Source organism: Esox lucius, chromosome 10 (assembly GCF_011004845.1).
Source record: "Esox lucius isolate fEsoLuc1 chromosome 10, fEsoLuc1.pri, whole genome shotgun sequence".
NCBI lineage: Eukaryota > Metazoa > Chordata > Actinopteri > Esociformes > Esocidae > Esox > Esox lucius.
The window spans coordinates 664,063-680,138 of NC_047578.1; the positions used below are offsets into that span (position 1 = coordinate 664,063).

At 45.0% G+C, this 16,076-nt stretch overlaps 1 protein-coding gene across 1 annotated transcript; it reads left to right on the top strand.

The window, feature by feature from the left end:
* The first annotated feature begins 503 nt into the window (after nt 1-503).
* tert (telomerase reverse transcriptase) lies at nt 504-13,403 on the top strand. The gene is made up of 16 exons (XM_010899946.3): nt 504-1,033; nt 1,326-2,619; nt 2,752-2,941; nt 3,020-3,173; nt 4,483-4,650; nt 4,768-4,929; nt 5,093-5,194; nt 5,587-5,672; nt 5,855-5,971; nt 6,670-6,741; nt 7,381-7,569; nt 8,720-8,846; nt 8,945-9,006; nt 10,953-11,077; nt 11,603-11,740; nt 12,117-13,403. Exons 1-16 carry the CDS (start codon nt 746-748, stop codon nt 12,218-12,220), a joined length of 3,378 nt encoding a protein of 1,125 aa, XP_010898248.2. The 5' UTR covers nt 504-745; the 3' UTR covers nt 12,221-13,403.
* The last annotated feature ends 2,673 nt before the right edge of the window (nt 13,404-16,076 follow it).

A 16,076-nucleotide genomic window follows, 5' to 3' on the forward strand; every position in this document is an offset into this window, starting at 1 on the left:
TCAAGAAATATAGAGTTGATGGAGTTGGATAACGTGCAGGAAAATTTGCTTCATGGTCTCGTCATGATATCTGCATTTAAACTGCCAAAAGATACAGAAATGTATAAAAAATAAACACGGTAAATCACAAAAACACTAGAATGAACATTTAGGTTAGGAAACTGCGATACTTCCAGACTACACACTACCAACAGTGTTGCCAGATATCGCAAGAGAAACAAGCAACCGGACTGTCAAAAGAAGCCAGCCGTTCTTTCACTAGCTTACTTCATATATACTGTATTTTCAGAAAACGGAACGGAATTGATTGAGCCACTGAACTACTTTGGGAAGGGGAAACAATCACAGCTAGTAGTAGCCGGTTGTAGCCCAGATTTACAGTGGTCAGCAGGGTCTGGACAGTAGATGGGGACGTGACAGCTTTTATTTAAACTCGCTCGTTTTAGTGTGAGTCATGGTGAAAATAATACACAAGCCCACATTGGCATGTACATTTAGGAAACCTGCACAGACAATATTCCCAAGTAACTTTCTGAAAAAAGAAACTCAAATCGCTTATCATAAGCTTACATGGCAACCCTGACTACCACATTTGCTTCCAGCCTAGGACCACTTTGTCATACATCGCCGATTGGACCAGGAAAACCACCTGGCTTCTCATTGGTTGATCGTCTTTAAGCGGGTATCACGTCACTACACGAACGAACATGGACGATGTCTCTGAGCCACTGTGGGGCAGAAACACATGTTTCACAGACCGTTACGCTACGAAACAAAACGACCGTGTATATTAAAACGTTCACGCAATTTAATGAAAATGAACAGTAGGGACATGACTCGTGTGCTCAGAATTCTCCACTCTCTGTATCCGCACGTACAGACTCTGGAAGAGTTTGCGAACACAGTCGTTTTCAGAGAGGGACATACAGCGGTTCTCATCGAACCGAGCGATACCAACCGCTTCATTTCCTTCGTCCGAGGAGTGTTCATATGCAGGGATAAAGTACTACAAGCGGTCCCCAGCTGCAATCAAGTAAGTGTTTAAAGTTATTCAAACTAAAGCATGGGCCAAGTTAAGTACAGTAGATAGCGAAATTAAGAAGCAGCAAGCAGTAATCCACTTTTACTACTGTTGCTAATTTAGTATGGCTACTGTATGTCTTTTGACAGTTGACATGATAGGTACCTTTCCAACTGACAATTGACTTGTATATAAACGCTTAGATTTTCTCGGTCCTATGTCTATGGTCTCGGCTATGGATCGAAATGCACTTCGGAAAAGTAACACATCGTGCCCGTCCCGTGTCATGTATGTCAACCGGTAGATCTCCACCCTGCCAGAGCTGTTGGCGTTCGTGTTGAACAACATGAAGAGGAGGAAGAAGAAGAACGTCCTTGCGCATGGTTACGGTTACCCCCCTGTGTTAGAAGAGCGTGACGCTGACCAGTTTAAGTTCCATGGCGAGGTCACGCAGAGCGCTGCTTACATCCAGGCTAGTGACCTGTGGAAGCGGATCTGCCAGCGCCTCGGCACCGACGTCACCAAGTACCTCCTGGAGAGCTGCTCTGTGTTCGTCGCAGTGCCGCCTTCTTCTGCATTCCAGGTGTGCGGCGTGCCGTTGCACGACCGCGTTTCAATATCAGCCGGAGTCTCCGGGTTCCATCTTGGACGTAGACGGAAGGCCGCTCCGCGAGCTAGAGGGAGCAGGCCAGAGAAATCTTGTCCATGTTCCAGTATGAGGAGGAGAAAGGAGGACGGTAGAGATATCAGGAACATGAAGGATGTAGAGAAAGAGGTGAGAAACAAAGGGGAGGAAAGTTTGAGTGGGAAGAGAAAAAGAGTGGAGGATGGAGAGGTTCTTTTGCCTAAGAAGAGGAGATGCACTCAGAGGGATGTAGTGACGACTGACAATGATGAGCAGATGTCAGAAGATTCAGGACTTCAAAGGCAAGCAGAGCCACTGGCTCAACTCAAACAACCAGCAGAAGAAATAACTGGACCTGTAAGATTGGTCAATTCAGAGGGGAGTCCCAGCTGGAGATCAGGGTCCTTCCCGCCCCTCCCCCACTCTCAGTGTTTCATCCGCATCTTGGGCATGCTCTACGGGGGGCGTGGCATGCGCAGCTTTCTGCTGAACAGGAAGAAGAAGGGCGGGGCCGAGGGGCCCAGGCGCCTGCAGGGGTGGGACTTAGTGAGACTGGTGTTCTTTGAAGGCTTAGCATACCTGAACGGGACAGAGAGGAAGCCGAAGAAACTGCCCAGAAGGTTTTTCAGTGTGGTGCCATTGTTTACTCAGTTGTTACGTGGGCATAGGAGCTGTCCCTATTCTAAGATAATGCAACGGTTTTGTCCTGGGCTGGGAGATGGAGAGGAGGGGGGAGGCATGGCCGAGCTGTTGCCTCAGCACAGTTCTCCTCACCGGGTGTACCTGTTCGTCAGGGAGTGCCTCATGTTAGTGGTTCCTCCAAAGCTGTGGGGGTCGGACCACAACCGACTCACCTTCCTGTCCAGAGTCAGGAACTTCCTGTCCATGGGTAAGTTTGAGAAGGTCTCATTGGCTGAGCTGATGTGGAAGATAAAGGTGAACGACTGTGATTGGCTGAAGATCAGCAAGAAAGGTGAGTACCATACTGTTCTTCCTCTAATCGCTAGCACCTCTTCTTCAGTCTGTTACCCCATCTCCATCCTTCTCCAGCTAGCTTCCGTCACATTAGTTACTTCCCTCCACTCATCCCACCCCTGGTCCCTAGGTCGCTGCCCGCCTGGTGAGCTGTCGTATCGGACCCGTCTGCTGGGTCAGCTGCTGGCTTGGCTGCTGGATGGCTATGTACTATTCCTGGTGAGGGCTATGTTCTACGTCACAGAGAGCTTCGGCCAGAAGAACGCACTCCGCTTCTACCGATACCAGGTCTGGGCCAAGCTACAGGAACTGGCTTTCAGGTACCACACACTCAGATCAAAGTCTTTCTCTCTTTCTTTCTGTGTGTGAGGAGTGTCTATGTCCTATTTGGTTCCCAGGGGTCACATCACTAAAGGTCAAATGTCAGAATTGACCCCAACCCAGGTGATGTCGCTCCCCAAAACCACTGTCACTGCACGCCTCCGCTTCATACCCAAGACGGACAGCATGAGAGTCATCACCCGAGTTACAGGAATGGACCCCAAAACCAGGGTACAATGCAGATCATTTGATTACATTTTCATTAGTGTGTTTGTGTATTCCCTAAGTGTGTGTAAATATTTGTATGATAGAGCTTGCAGTTATATTTTCAAGCAGAATGGAGTAGACAAAATAGTAAAAGTTGATATTGCAGGGGTTTGTAAACACAGATACAAAATATTGCACATCCTGTTTGAATTCATACCAATGGTTGCTCTTTGTCATGTGAAGGAGACATTTTTGCTCACGTCTTTACTCTGAAATTCAGGCTATTTCATAACAAACCTTTTTGTGGTTAAGCTTTTCTTTATCATGTCTGGAAGCAAGTTAAAAGGACAGTGCTTTTTATGGTAAAAGATAATTGCTTAGGTCTTTCATTTGAAGTAAAGTTTACTTGTGCCTGCTCACTTGAAGATAGTCCCTTTTATAAAAAGATCACATCTCTGCTCCCAAATTTAAGTCTTATCTCAACTTGCGTCAAGTTTGAGAGAGTCGGACAATTGAAACATCCTGAACCACATCTTCCTAAGCCATTCTGTGTTGCATCAGACTGCTCTCTTAACCATGTAGTCCATCTGGCCAGTACTCTGTGTTTGGAGGAGAACCCATTCACAGGTCAAATACCCTGGTTGAGCATGCAGTTGCCTGGCCTAACAAGGAGTTGTTGGAGAGCACTGCAGCATGGAGCACTGCTCTGGGCTTTGTCAATATGCAATACCCAGGATTTGAACTCCTAGCCTTAATGACAGCTGTACTTTGACACTTTTTTTGTGTATTTCAGTTCTGCAATTTCAGATACAGAAAAATCGAAACAAAATTACATTATGCTGTAATATAATATAATATATAATAATAATAATAATAATAATAATAATATAAGGCAAATGTCATACAAAAACCTGAATACAAAATATAGAGGAAAAAAGGGAAAGACAGGACGTATCAGATGGGCTCTGTCGGGGTCTGTATGTACAAGGAGTTAATTTCGTCAGCTCATTGGGATAATAAAGGAGTACTGTTGTATTTTGGGGGGGTGCTTTTCCATAATATCAATGTTGCCAAATCTTTTAAAATGACTCTTCTTAACCAACATGTAATCTGCATTGGGATAAAACTACTAACTTCAGATAGCAGTGATTGGCAGGGTGTCAAATTCCAACCCCAAGACAGTATATATTTCTGTTTAACAATGTGGTTTTGCCGAAAGTTGGAATTTGTAGTCTGACCAGACCTGAGCCAGTAGTAGTTGCTTTTCTGGTTCATTTCATTGTGAAACGTGTGACCAATGGGTCTGAATTGAATGTGTGATGTGTCCCTGCAGTCTTTCCAGGCACGTGTGAGGGACCTCCTGGATGTTCTGCGTGTGTGTGTGCGTGCCTCTCCTTCTCTGCTGGGCTCTACAGTTTGGGGCATGACGGACATCCACAGGGTCCTCTCCTCCTTCGCCCCCAGACAGAAGCACAACCTTCAGCCACTGTACTTTGTCAAGGTTGGTGTTTGTCTCCGTCTCCCCTGGCAGTTCTAATTCTCAATGTTGCACATCTGAAGCAACTATCTGTGGGCTGTTTGCCTCTTTCTCACATCTATTTTCTCTCTGGGACCCCAGGTGGATGTGAGTGGGGCCTATGACAGTCTGCCCCACCCTCAGCTCTTGGAGGTGATTGGTCAGATGCTGTCACATGTCAAGGAAGAGGTCTTCTCCGTGCGACGCTACGCCAAGGTGTGGTTGGACTCCCATGAGGGTATCAAGAAGACCTTTGTCAGACAGGTAAATGTAAAACACACATTTACAGTTAACCTGACATGCAACATGTTATTCTTTTTTTCCTCACTGTGTTTCTGTTTGTTTGATGGCAGACTTCAGGAAAGACACTGTTTCTGTTTGTTTGATGGCAGACTTCAGGAAAGACACTGTTTCTGTTTGTTTGCAGGCAGACTTCAGGAAAGACACTGTGGCATCTTCCAACATGAAAGGTTTTCTGATGTCACTGCAGAGAGAGGGGAAAGTTCACGATGCCATACTGGTAGAGCAGGTGAGGGTGGGTTGCAGTCACCCCTAGAGCCGTAGGGTTTCCCCCCTGGAGCCGTAGGGTTTCCCCCCTGGAGCCGTAGGGTTTCCCCCCTGGAGCCGTAGGGTTTCCCCCCTGGAGCCGTAGGGTTTCCCCCCTGGAGCCGTAGGGTTTCACCCCCGTAGATTGTTTGTCTGCTATAAAGCCCATGATACATCTTTAAGCCACAAATGGACGCCAGATGCCTTGACTGCTCTGACAGGAACTCTAGAATAATATCTGTCACACAGATTAGTTGACACAGGATGGGTATTCTGTTAAAACACTTTGTGAAAACTGCTGTTGGAAAAAGGGTTTTATAAAATACATTTGATTGATTGAACTGGCACCGAACCTTTGGTTTACTGTCCTGTCAGTATTTCTCCACAGATGTTCATGGCCAAGACTCCATGGAGTTCTTTACTCACATGCTCACTAGTAGTGTCATCTATTTTGGGAAAAAGTAAGTCCACACACTGTTTTTCTTTACCATTTCTAAGAAGTCAGCCTCTTGAATGGCAACCAATTCAGTGGTTATTAGCGCTGTCTGTGGGAGGGTTCCATCAATGATTCTTTGTTCTGTCTGTGGTAGTGTTCTGTCTGTGGTAGTGTTCTGTTAGTGATTCTTTGTTCTGTCTGTGGTAGAGTGTTCCGTCAGTGCCGGGGGATCCCTCAAGGTTCCGTGGTGTCGTCTCTACTGTGTTGTCTCTGCTACGGCCACATGGAAAAAACACTGTTCCCAGAAGTCACTCAAAGAGGAGGGTAAGGGCTGTCTGGCTAGCGGTCAGTGTTGGGTGGGTTCATTGGATAGGCTACCGGCCAGTGTTGGGTGGCTTCATTGGATAGGCTACCGGCCAGTGTTGGGTGGCTTCATTGGATAGGCTAGCGGCCAGTGTTGGGTGGGTTCATTGGATAGGCTAGCGGCCAGTGTTGGGTGGGTTCATTGGATAGGCTAGCGGCCAGTGTTGGGTGGGTTCATTGGATAGGCTAGCGGCCAGTGTTGGGTGGGTTCAGTGGATAGGCTAGGGGCCAGTGTTGGGTGGGTTCATTGGATAGGCTAGAGGTCAGTGTTGGGTGGGTTCATTGGATAGGCTAGCGGTCAGTGTTGGGTGGGTTCATTGGATAGGCTAGCGGCCAGTGTTGGGTGGGTTCATTGGATAGGCTAGCCGCCAGTGTTGGGTGGGTTCATTGGATAGGCTAGCGGCCAGTGTTGGGTGGGTTCATTGGATAGGCTAGCGGCCAGTGTTGGGTGGGTTCATTGGATAGGCTAGCGGCCAGTGTTGGGTGGGTTCATTGGATAGGCTAGCGGCCAGTGTTGGGTGGGTTCATTGGATAGGCTAGCGGCCAGTGTTGGGTGGCTTCATTGGATAGGCTAGCGGCCAGTGTTGGGACAGTAACTGAACTCCCATCTCTCAGCAGCAGGTGGTGCCAGGTGTCTGTGACTGTACTGTGTCTTTTAGGTGTCTGATGAGACTGGTGGATGATTTTCTCCTGATCACTCCTGACCTAAGCCAAGCACAGACCTTCCTCAAGTAGGTCTTATTCTCTAATATATAAACTTCCTCAAATAGGTCTTATTCCCTCATAACTTTCCTTCAGTTTCTAAACTTCTTGTTCTCAACTTGCACTAATCTGTACCAATAGGGTGCTTAAAGATGTCCAACACACACATTAGTCAAATCTGTTTGGACATCCTTTTTTTATGTGATGTGAAGATTTGTTTTAGATGTGCAATTTTGGCTCAAAGTCAATGATGTAAATCATTATTATTGTTTAGAAATATCATGTCACCTTTCTGGGGTTTGGAACTAGCACTATCAAATAGCTGGCCCATTTTCAGGTTTTAGAAATTGAGAGAAAGGCATTTGTTCACTCGGCACCACACTCTTTGGATCGCCAGGCTCAGGAATATGGTACAGATTTCTTTATACTTTAATATTGAAGCCTGTGCAATTTTCTATGGACATAGTAAGTATGAAATATGTCCTTGATACCATAGTCTATTTTTATTGTGGCAAAGCTACGTCTGAAGTGGGTTGTTTTAGATATGTTTGCTTCCTTGCTTAAGGGCACCAGGATGTCTTTCTTTGCCTTGTCTGCTCGGGGTTCTGAATCGATGAGCTTGATGTTCTAGCCACACTGGAGATGGTCATTTTCCTCCATTTTGTTAGGACTCTGATGGCGGGGGTCCCCCAGTACGGGTGTGTGGTGAACGCCCAGAAGGTGGCTGTTAATTTCCCGGTGAGGGAGGGGTTTTTCTGTCCAGCTGGGGTTCGCCTCCTGCCCTCCCACTGTCTGTTCCCTTGGTGTGGCCTGCTAGTGGACACACACACCCTTGATGTCTACAGTGATTACTCCAGGTAACACAAACCTCTGTGTCTCCCTCCTCTTTCTCTCTGTCTCCCTCCTCTTTCTCTCTCTGTCTCCCTCCTCTTTCTCTCTCTGTCTCCCTCCTCTTTCTCTCTGTCTCCCTCCTCTTTCTCTCTGTCTCCCTCCTCTTTCTCTCTGTCTCCCTCCTCTCTCCCGGTCTGTCTCCCTCCTCTCTCCCGGTCTGTCTCCCTCCTCTCTCCCGGTCTGTCTCCCTCCTCTCTCCCGGTCTGTCTCCCTCCTCTCTCCCGGTCTGTCTCCCTCCTCTCTCCCGGTCTGTCTCCCTCCTCTCTCCCGGTCTGTCTCCCTCCTCTCTCCCGGTCTGTCTCCCTCCTCTCTCCCGGTCTGTCTCCCTCCTCTCTCCCGGTCTGTCTCCCTCCTCTCTCCCGGTCTGTCTCCCTCCTCTCTCCCGGTCTGTCTCCCTCCTCTCTCTCTCCCGGTCTGTCTCCCTCCTCTCTCCCGGTCTGTCTCCCTCCTCTCTCCCGGTCTGTCTCCCTCCTCTCTCCCGGTCTGTCTCCCTCCTCTCTCTCTCCCGGTCTGTCTCCCTTTCCCGGTCTGTCTCTTTTTTGCCATCTTACTCTATATCATCCACTGATGTGATGTCATAACATTACTGGAAGTCAGATATTATAATAGTATACTCTTCCTTGTTACTGTTGTCATTTTTACAACCCTGACCTCAGTGGATCTTTTCCAATCTGAACTATCTTTACTGGCTTTTATGGTTTCTGATAAATCCTGATAAATGTATCTGAACCTTGGTAGTTCTTCCATTACTTGTTCAGTCTGCATGTGTTTTCACTGTCACTTGGGCCATACTTGGCATGTTAATTCTGACACCCAAAATTAGTAGAGATTTATCCCAGAGCCCAACCCAGCTCTCACAGAATGTTAGTCAACCCGTTGGTCACCGTGGGTTAGGATGTAGCTTGTGTCCTGTGTAGTTGTAGAGCCTGGCGCTGCATCACCAAGGTGGGAGTTTTAATGTGGGGGGCCAGAATGAAAATGTAAACACACTACTCTCTGAGTGAGAGCTCTTGACAAATAAGGCTTTCCGTAAAATGATTTCAACCAATTTAGTAATTAAATGTCAGTATCCCTTTTTTGTATTTTTCCCTGTTCTTTCTCTGCCTCCTCTCTCAGCTATGCAGGCCTATCACTGCGCTACAGCCTGACGCCAGGCTCCTCCCACTGTGCTGGGCAGCAAATGAGGAGGAAGCTCATGTCCATCCTAAGACTGAAGTGCCATGCCCTTTTCCTGGACCTCAAAGTGAGTCGTGCGCTGCCGTAGGCTTTGACCACCTTTCAGTCAACTGTCTACTCCCGCCCCTCAGGGGTTCACATCCAGTCCCTGTTGTGTATTTTCAGAACAACTCCATGGAAGCTGTCTACAAGAACATCTATAAACTAGTGCTTCTGCACGCATGCAGGTAGGAAGCCCTATGAACTCCCATGACCTTTCAGTGTGACATGTGACCTTTTGGGTGACAGTGTGACAACCCCTACAGGGAATGTGCCTCCGTCGCCCCGTCACAGTGAATGAGAGGGACGTTGGCTTCTCTCTCTGTGGGAGAAACCCCAAGCAGCTTCCTTCACTCTGAATGAACGGGCTGTACACATTTTCTGGTCTTTCTTTTTTTTCTAAAACGCGGTTTTTGCAGACTGTTTAGTAGTCATTCAAATCATGACTTCCTTTACTTTAAGGATTAATCGGCAGGTTATTTTAATGCAAGATGATGTTTTCCCAATATCTTTTAATAAACCATCCTTGTTCATGCTTCAGCATTTCTCGGGGGTTAGAATGCTCAGCAGAAGGTAGAGGGGGGTCTTGGGCCGGGGGCTGGGTCCCGCAGCTCAATATGAAGTTCTATTTTAGTGTCTGACAACCTGGTTGCTGGCCACAGAGAGTGTTGAGCAGTAGATCACGGGTCCAGACTAGTTTACATGTTATAGGATATGTTTACACAAGCAGCGCAATTCTGATCTGTTTTTCACCAATTATTCTTCAGATGAGGTTTAACCAAATAGATCAGGTCTGAAATGGAGGCAACATTGCAGAGAATCTCTGGAAGTTCCTCATGGATGTTACATTGGAGATGTGAGTTGTCAGGCAGTTGTGGGTGAAGAGAGTGTATAGGAGCAGGCTCAACACACAGCCCTGGGGGGAGCCAGTACTGAGAGTCAGTGAGGAGGAGGTGGTGTTGCCCATCCGCACCACCTGGGGTCGGCCCGTCAGGAAGTTCAGGATCCATCTGCACATAGTGGGGTCGAGACCCAGATCCCTGAGCTTCACCGCTAGCTTGTGGGGCACAATGGTGTTGAAGGCTGAACTATAGTCAATGAACAGCATTCTCACGTGTTCCTTTTTTCCAGATGAGAGAGTGCAGAGTGACGAGTCAGAGCGATTGGGTCTTCTGTGGATCTGTTTTGTCTGTAGGCAAACTGTAGCGGGTCAAGTGTTACAGGCATGGAGTCTGTGATGTGCGTTTTAACTAACCGCTCAAAGCACTTCATGATGATGGGTGTGAGTGCTACAGGGTGGTAGTCATTCATGCAGAGGACATTTTGGCACAGGAATAATGAGGGACTTTTTGAAGCAGGTGGGGACCACTGACTGACGTAGCAATAGGTTGAAGATATCTGTAAAGACATCAGCCAGTTGGTCTGCACAGACCTTGAGAACACGGCCTGAGATGTTATCTGGTCCAGGAGCCTTGCAGGTGTTAATCCTTTTCAGGTCTTTACAGACGTCTGCCCTGATCATTTGGAAAGGGCAGCCGTACTGGTCCATTTGAATATCCATGCCAGTTCTCAAAGGGAGCATAGAAAAGTTCAGTCCTTCTGGGAGAGAAGCTGGCACTTCCCCCACACTGCCTGTATTGCCTTTATAGTCAGTGATGGTTCTCAGACCACTCCACATGTTCCTGGTATTGGAGCCCTGTTACTTCTCAGTTCCCTCACAGTAGATTGATTTGCATAATGATCCATATTACTTCTCAGTTCCCTCACAGTAGATTGATTTACATAATGATTCATGTTACTTCTCAGTTCCCTCACAGGAGATTGATTTGCATAATGATCCATATTACTTCTCAGTTCCCTCACAGTAGATTGATTTACATAATGATTCATGTTACTTCTCAGTTCCTTCACAGTAGATTGCTTTACATAATGATCCATGTTACTTCTCAGTTCCCTCACAGTAGATTGATTTACATAACGATTCATGTTACTTCTCAGTTCCTTCACAGTAGATTGCTTTACATAATGATTCATGTTACTTCTCAGTTCCCTCACAGTAGATTGATTTGCATAATGATTCATGTTACTTCTCAGTTCCCTCACAGTAGATTGTTATATATTTTTGTGTTGTTAGGTTCCATGTCTGTTGTCAGAGTTTGCCCTTTGGTCAGACGGTGTCCAGGAACCCAGCTTACTTTCTCCACATGATCTGGGATATGTCAGAATACACCAACAAGCTAGTCAGACTCTGCAACAAAGGTAAACCCTGGTACTAGTTTAGGTGGGAACAAACTAGCAAGTCCAGGGGTTCTCAAACCTCTCCTGGGTTCCCTGAGTTTTTCTTTTAAGTAGCTGACCTGAATCAAGATTAGATTAGATTCAACTTTATTGTCAATGAACAGTACAAGTACAGTACAACAACATGCTGTTAGCATCTAACCAGAAGTGCAAATAGAAGAGGACAGAAAATGTACAATTATTAAGTATAATGAATGTACAAGTGGAATATTTAGATCTACACTTAAGGCAAATACAGGGCACAATGGCAATTCTAAATGAGCAATGAAGGCAAATGGGGGAGGATAGAAAATTTACCAAGCACTCAAGGGCTTAATTAGTAGACCAATTGATTCAGGTGTTCTATCTCTGTAATACATCTGATCGATGGAATGTCAGGGATTCCAAGGAGAGGTTGGAGAACCTCTGAGGTGGTGTAACTGCAAGCCCTGTTTCAATTTTGTATGTAAAATCTGCCTCTCTCTGTCTGTCTGTCTGTAACTCCAGGGACGTCTCTAGGCTGTAAGGTCCTGTCAGGTAGTGTACAGTATGAGGCAGTAGAACTCATCTACTGTTTATCCTTCCTGCTGGTTCTGTCTCGTCATCGCCCCGTGTACAAGGACCTGCTCTCTCCACTAAACACACGTACGTAACCTGCCTGGTCCCCCTACCTGCTACCCTATCAGGGCAATGTGTTCTTAGTGTTTTCGTATTCCCGGTCCCCCTGCCCCAACCTGTCCCCCACAGGGTTTAGGCTTTGTTGTGGAAAGGTTTAGGCTTCGTCGTTGTGAGAGCAATGACGAAGCATTAACCTTTCCACCTTTAACCCACTTGGAACCGTTTCAGAAACCCATTTAGTTTTCAGAAACCAGCTGTGCCAGGCAAGGACTAATGTTCCATGAACAGATCACAAGCACAGTATGTTGGAAATGGGTTACTGATCAATATAGGCTACAATCATACAATGTGTTTGGACATTTTTGTATGAAGTGTTGTGATCCCTGTCTCCCTGTTTCTGCAGGAAAGCGTCATCTGGAGAGGAAGCTTGGGATCCTGAGAGTAGCGCGTGTGAGACAGGCTGCCCTGCCCAAAACTCCGGAGGACTTCAAGGCCATGCGAGCCTAGAGGAGGATCTTCGCACCTGCTCTCTGCGTTTCCTCAAATGTATCTGTCATCTAATTGAATATGGCTGTGTTGATCACTGTGGTGGAAAAAATCCAAGTTTAATATTTAATGTATTGAAATGTGTTGCCTTAAACACACCCAGATCGAACAAGTCCAGGGCCAGGAAGAAGAGGGAGGATTACCCTATAAAATTTATGTTGAACCACAGAGCCATAAGGACTGGTCATAACTGGCTGTCTAACAAAGTAAATAATTGAGAGAATGTAAGAGCAACAACAGTGTCCTCCCATCCCTGTTCTGTGGAATTCGGCTGCTCGTTCTTTGTGATCAGTAGCAAATTGAATTGTTCAGTAAAGTATGTATTTTGTTGGCGTCTGACGAGTGTCGACAAGGCTTTGGCAAGTGGAAGACAGATCTGACTGTTGTGTTGCCTTGGTGTGCATCTGTATGGGGGTGCAGTGTTTTTAAAAAAAAAAATATTAAGAAAATTTAAATGTTTTGTGTGTCAGTGGCTTCATGTGATACAAAGGTTACTCACCTTTTCCAGGAGAGTAGTCATTGCTTTTATTTTAACTGAGAAGCTTGAACACAGACGATAGACCACCTAAAGTTACCAAATGTTACAAATGAAATGTCAACCAGAGCTGGAGTACTGGTTGTGCCATTGGTGCATGATTATGTGGTCATGTTATGCTGAGAGTTTGATGTCACAAAATGTAATTTAATCAAATGTAGTTTCTGTGTAATTCCCTACACGGGTAATCATGCCTGTGCTTTTCATCTCTGAAACACTTCTGGTTTTCATCTCATTTAATCAGAGTGTCACTGGCTAGCACATAACAAATACTGGAAGTGTTTGGCCTTCCTGGGGCCTGTACTATGAAGCAAGTTCAACATGCTCAGAATTAATTTTCGTTAGCTGGCTTCACTAATGTCTCATTCACATTAGATTCACGCACGGATGTAATTCATTCTAATGAAGTCCGTCACACCGGAGTGGAATCGGAAAGGACCCCTAGCGGCTGCAGTCTCCGTCGAGAAATGGACACGTCATACTATGCAATATTTCAAACTTTGCGTCGTCTTCGCTGCAGCAGAATTTGTTCCCATAACCGGAAGTTACCAAAATCTAAAATAAAAAATCGAAATAAGTGGTAGGACGTATCAACCATCCCTACAAACTTGTTACTTTAAAAAAAAAAGGACATTAATAATACTACAGTATTGTAGTTTTCCGTTTAATTAGCCTACTACGATGGTTACAGTACATGTTCCATTACAATTACATTATTGATAAATAAAGTTCCCATGTTCTTGAGATAATAAAAGTAATAGTTATGACTTTATTTAATAAATATGTTTCCATCTAAAATGTATGTTGTGATAATATTGCTGGTTATAATTATTAGGTCAATAATAATAATCCCATTGTATTCTAAAAAGTAAGCTATCTTTAAATATTAATGATAGAATGTAATGTTCCTTTTTAAAAAAAAAAAAAAAAAAGGTTATTGCATGTGTTTATCTTATTTCCAGATTATAATTTACCTAAATTTATATTGAAATAACTTTTTATTATTCTCGGTTACTATTTTCACGGTAAAATTTGTATAAATAAACTGGTCTGGAAGAAACAATAATTTGAAAGAAATTTTAAGAATAAAATATAAGCAACGCAGTTGCTGCAGCCAAAAGCAGGAAGGAACGCTGGCAAAAAATTGCCGACTGTAAATGCGTAAATTACAAGGCTTATCAATGTCACTGCCCCATCATTAAGGTACAATAAGATCTGACTATAATTACAATTGTGCACTCCATTAAATGTTGTTGCTTTGATAAATTTTTGTAGCGTGTAAGACAATTTTTGCCGTATTCTTACAGTTGCAACCCTGGCAGTGTTGAGCGTCTTGGGAGCAAATAAAATATAGGCTAAATAGTAAATGTAATAAGTGAAAAAGTGAAGCATAGACTTCGATGTTTGTGGGAACTCTTGGCTAGATGTCAACAATGTCGGAGAGGAAGAAGAAGCGGGGCCCAAAAACGTAAAATTCAGAGGCTTAAAGAGCTTTGCGGTCAAAACAGGCTAAAAAATAACCTCAAAACGAAGTTTATTTTTGTAACAAAGCTACGGATTCCACTCAGCGACTGAATAATTCCATAGCCCCCGCCAAAGCCGATAACGATGAGCTAACAACTGGATTAGTGAGCTTGAATCAAACACCATGCATGCTGTCACAGGATGATGTGGACCAGCTACTTAATACACCAGCAGCAATAGACCAGACGGTAGTGGATAAACCTGAAGCAACTCTCTCAACATCAACGATCTTCACTGTTTCCACGATATATCTATGGACCAGATGTTATGGTGCAATCAATGGGCCAGATAATATGGCCAATCTATGGCACTGATCACTCTGGGAACCCTATGAAAGGAGTATGCTGCATTAAATATACGACAGTGAACGTCAGAGGGGCTACATTATTTAAAGATTACGTTGATGTAAGTTATTGTCTACCTGCTGTTTCATAAAAGCCCTTTTCCCCAGGCAAATGTATCAATCAATCACATTTATTTAAAAAGCCATTTTTGCATCAGCAGTTGTCACAAAGTACTTTTACAAAACACCCGGCCTTAAACCCCAAGGAGCAAACAATAATAGTGTTTAATTTCAGTGGCTAGGAAAAACTCCCTAAGAAGGCCGAATTTTAGGAAGAAACCTAGAGAGGAACCAGTCTCAGAGGGGTGACCAGTGCTCTTCTGGCTGTGCCGGGTGAACATATTAAAAGTACACATTGTAATAATAAATGCATGTGGGCTGAGTGCAGAGTCTTTTTAAACCTTGTCCTGGTCGGAAGCATGACGAGATGGACAAGGACAGGGACGATGCTGGGGGGGTCAGCAGAGTGGCAGCTGAAATTGTCAGGTAAAGCATCTTAATCTGCAACACAACCAGGAGGACTTTGGACAGAGACAAGTCTTTCAAGCCTGGTAATCCGGATGTGTGGGCCAAGACCTGATGTCCTCCTAAGTTTATAACAGGGCAGGAGACAGGGAAAATGTAGAAAATGCATTCCTTAGCTCTACAAGGATTTATAGTGGAGAATAACTGACCCTACTCCCCTGGCACAATAATATAGCAGCGTAAGACCTTGGGGCTGAGACAGGGAGGCCCCAGGCAGGGCCCAACAGGCAGGAAGTCAATTCACCCACATTGCCAAGCATCAAGTAGATCTGTTAGAGCAAGAACCACCTTGTGAATTGCGCGTCAGACTGTGTTTTTGCTTACGTTCTCTGCATCACCTAGAGCATACATAAAACTACTTTTAGCAAAGAAACATAATGCTATGCACAGTCTGTGGAACTGTAAGCACACAACTTCAATGTGTCGCACTGGCAACATATGGCTCAGTAAGCTGACAAAGATAGGTATTTCCCCCTGCTGAGAATCTATATCTTTCATAAAGATATCAGAGAAACAGGTCGTCCGTCTCTGAATATTCTTGTATTTTTAAGACACCCTTTCTCTATGCACTGAACTCCACTGGATCTTTGAAGAATGGTGACGCCATTTTCAGTTGAGGATTGATTGTTCAGTAGGTGCTACTTTTAGACGTGTTGATCTGTTATCTGGAATACAACCTGCTCCGGAGCAGGTTAGATGTGCGGCATAAGTTACCATGGCGATGTAACCAGGTAACAAGTGAACCCCTGTTGTGACACTGACAACCCAGGGGTCAACCTGAAGTTAGCTCACTAATCCCAAATCCTGCTTCGTAGTACAGTCATCTGGACATTTGAATAGACCTGGTCTATGCTGTTCACATTCTGTACTTTTTTTTATATACTGTTTGA

Excerpts from the sequence above, each read along its gene's own strand:
- tert (XM_010899946.3), top strand. The coding sequence starts at position 746 with ATGTTTCACAGACCGTTACGCTACGAAACAAAACGACCGTGTATATTA. Across the intron at positions 2,620-2,751 it reads GCTGAAGATCAGCAAGAAAG|GTCGCTGCCCGCCTGGTGAG; the intron begins GTGAGTACCATA and ends CCTGGTCCCTAG. Across the intron at positions 4,651-4,767 it reads AGCCACTGTACTTTGTCAAG|GTGGATGTGAGTGGGGCCTA; the intron begins GTTGGTGTTTGT and ends CTGGGACCCCAG.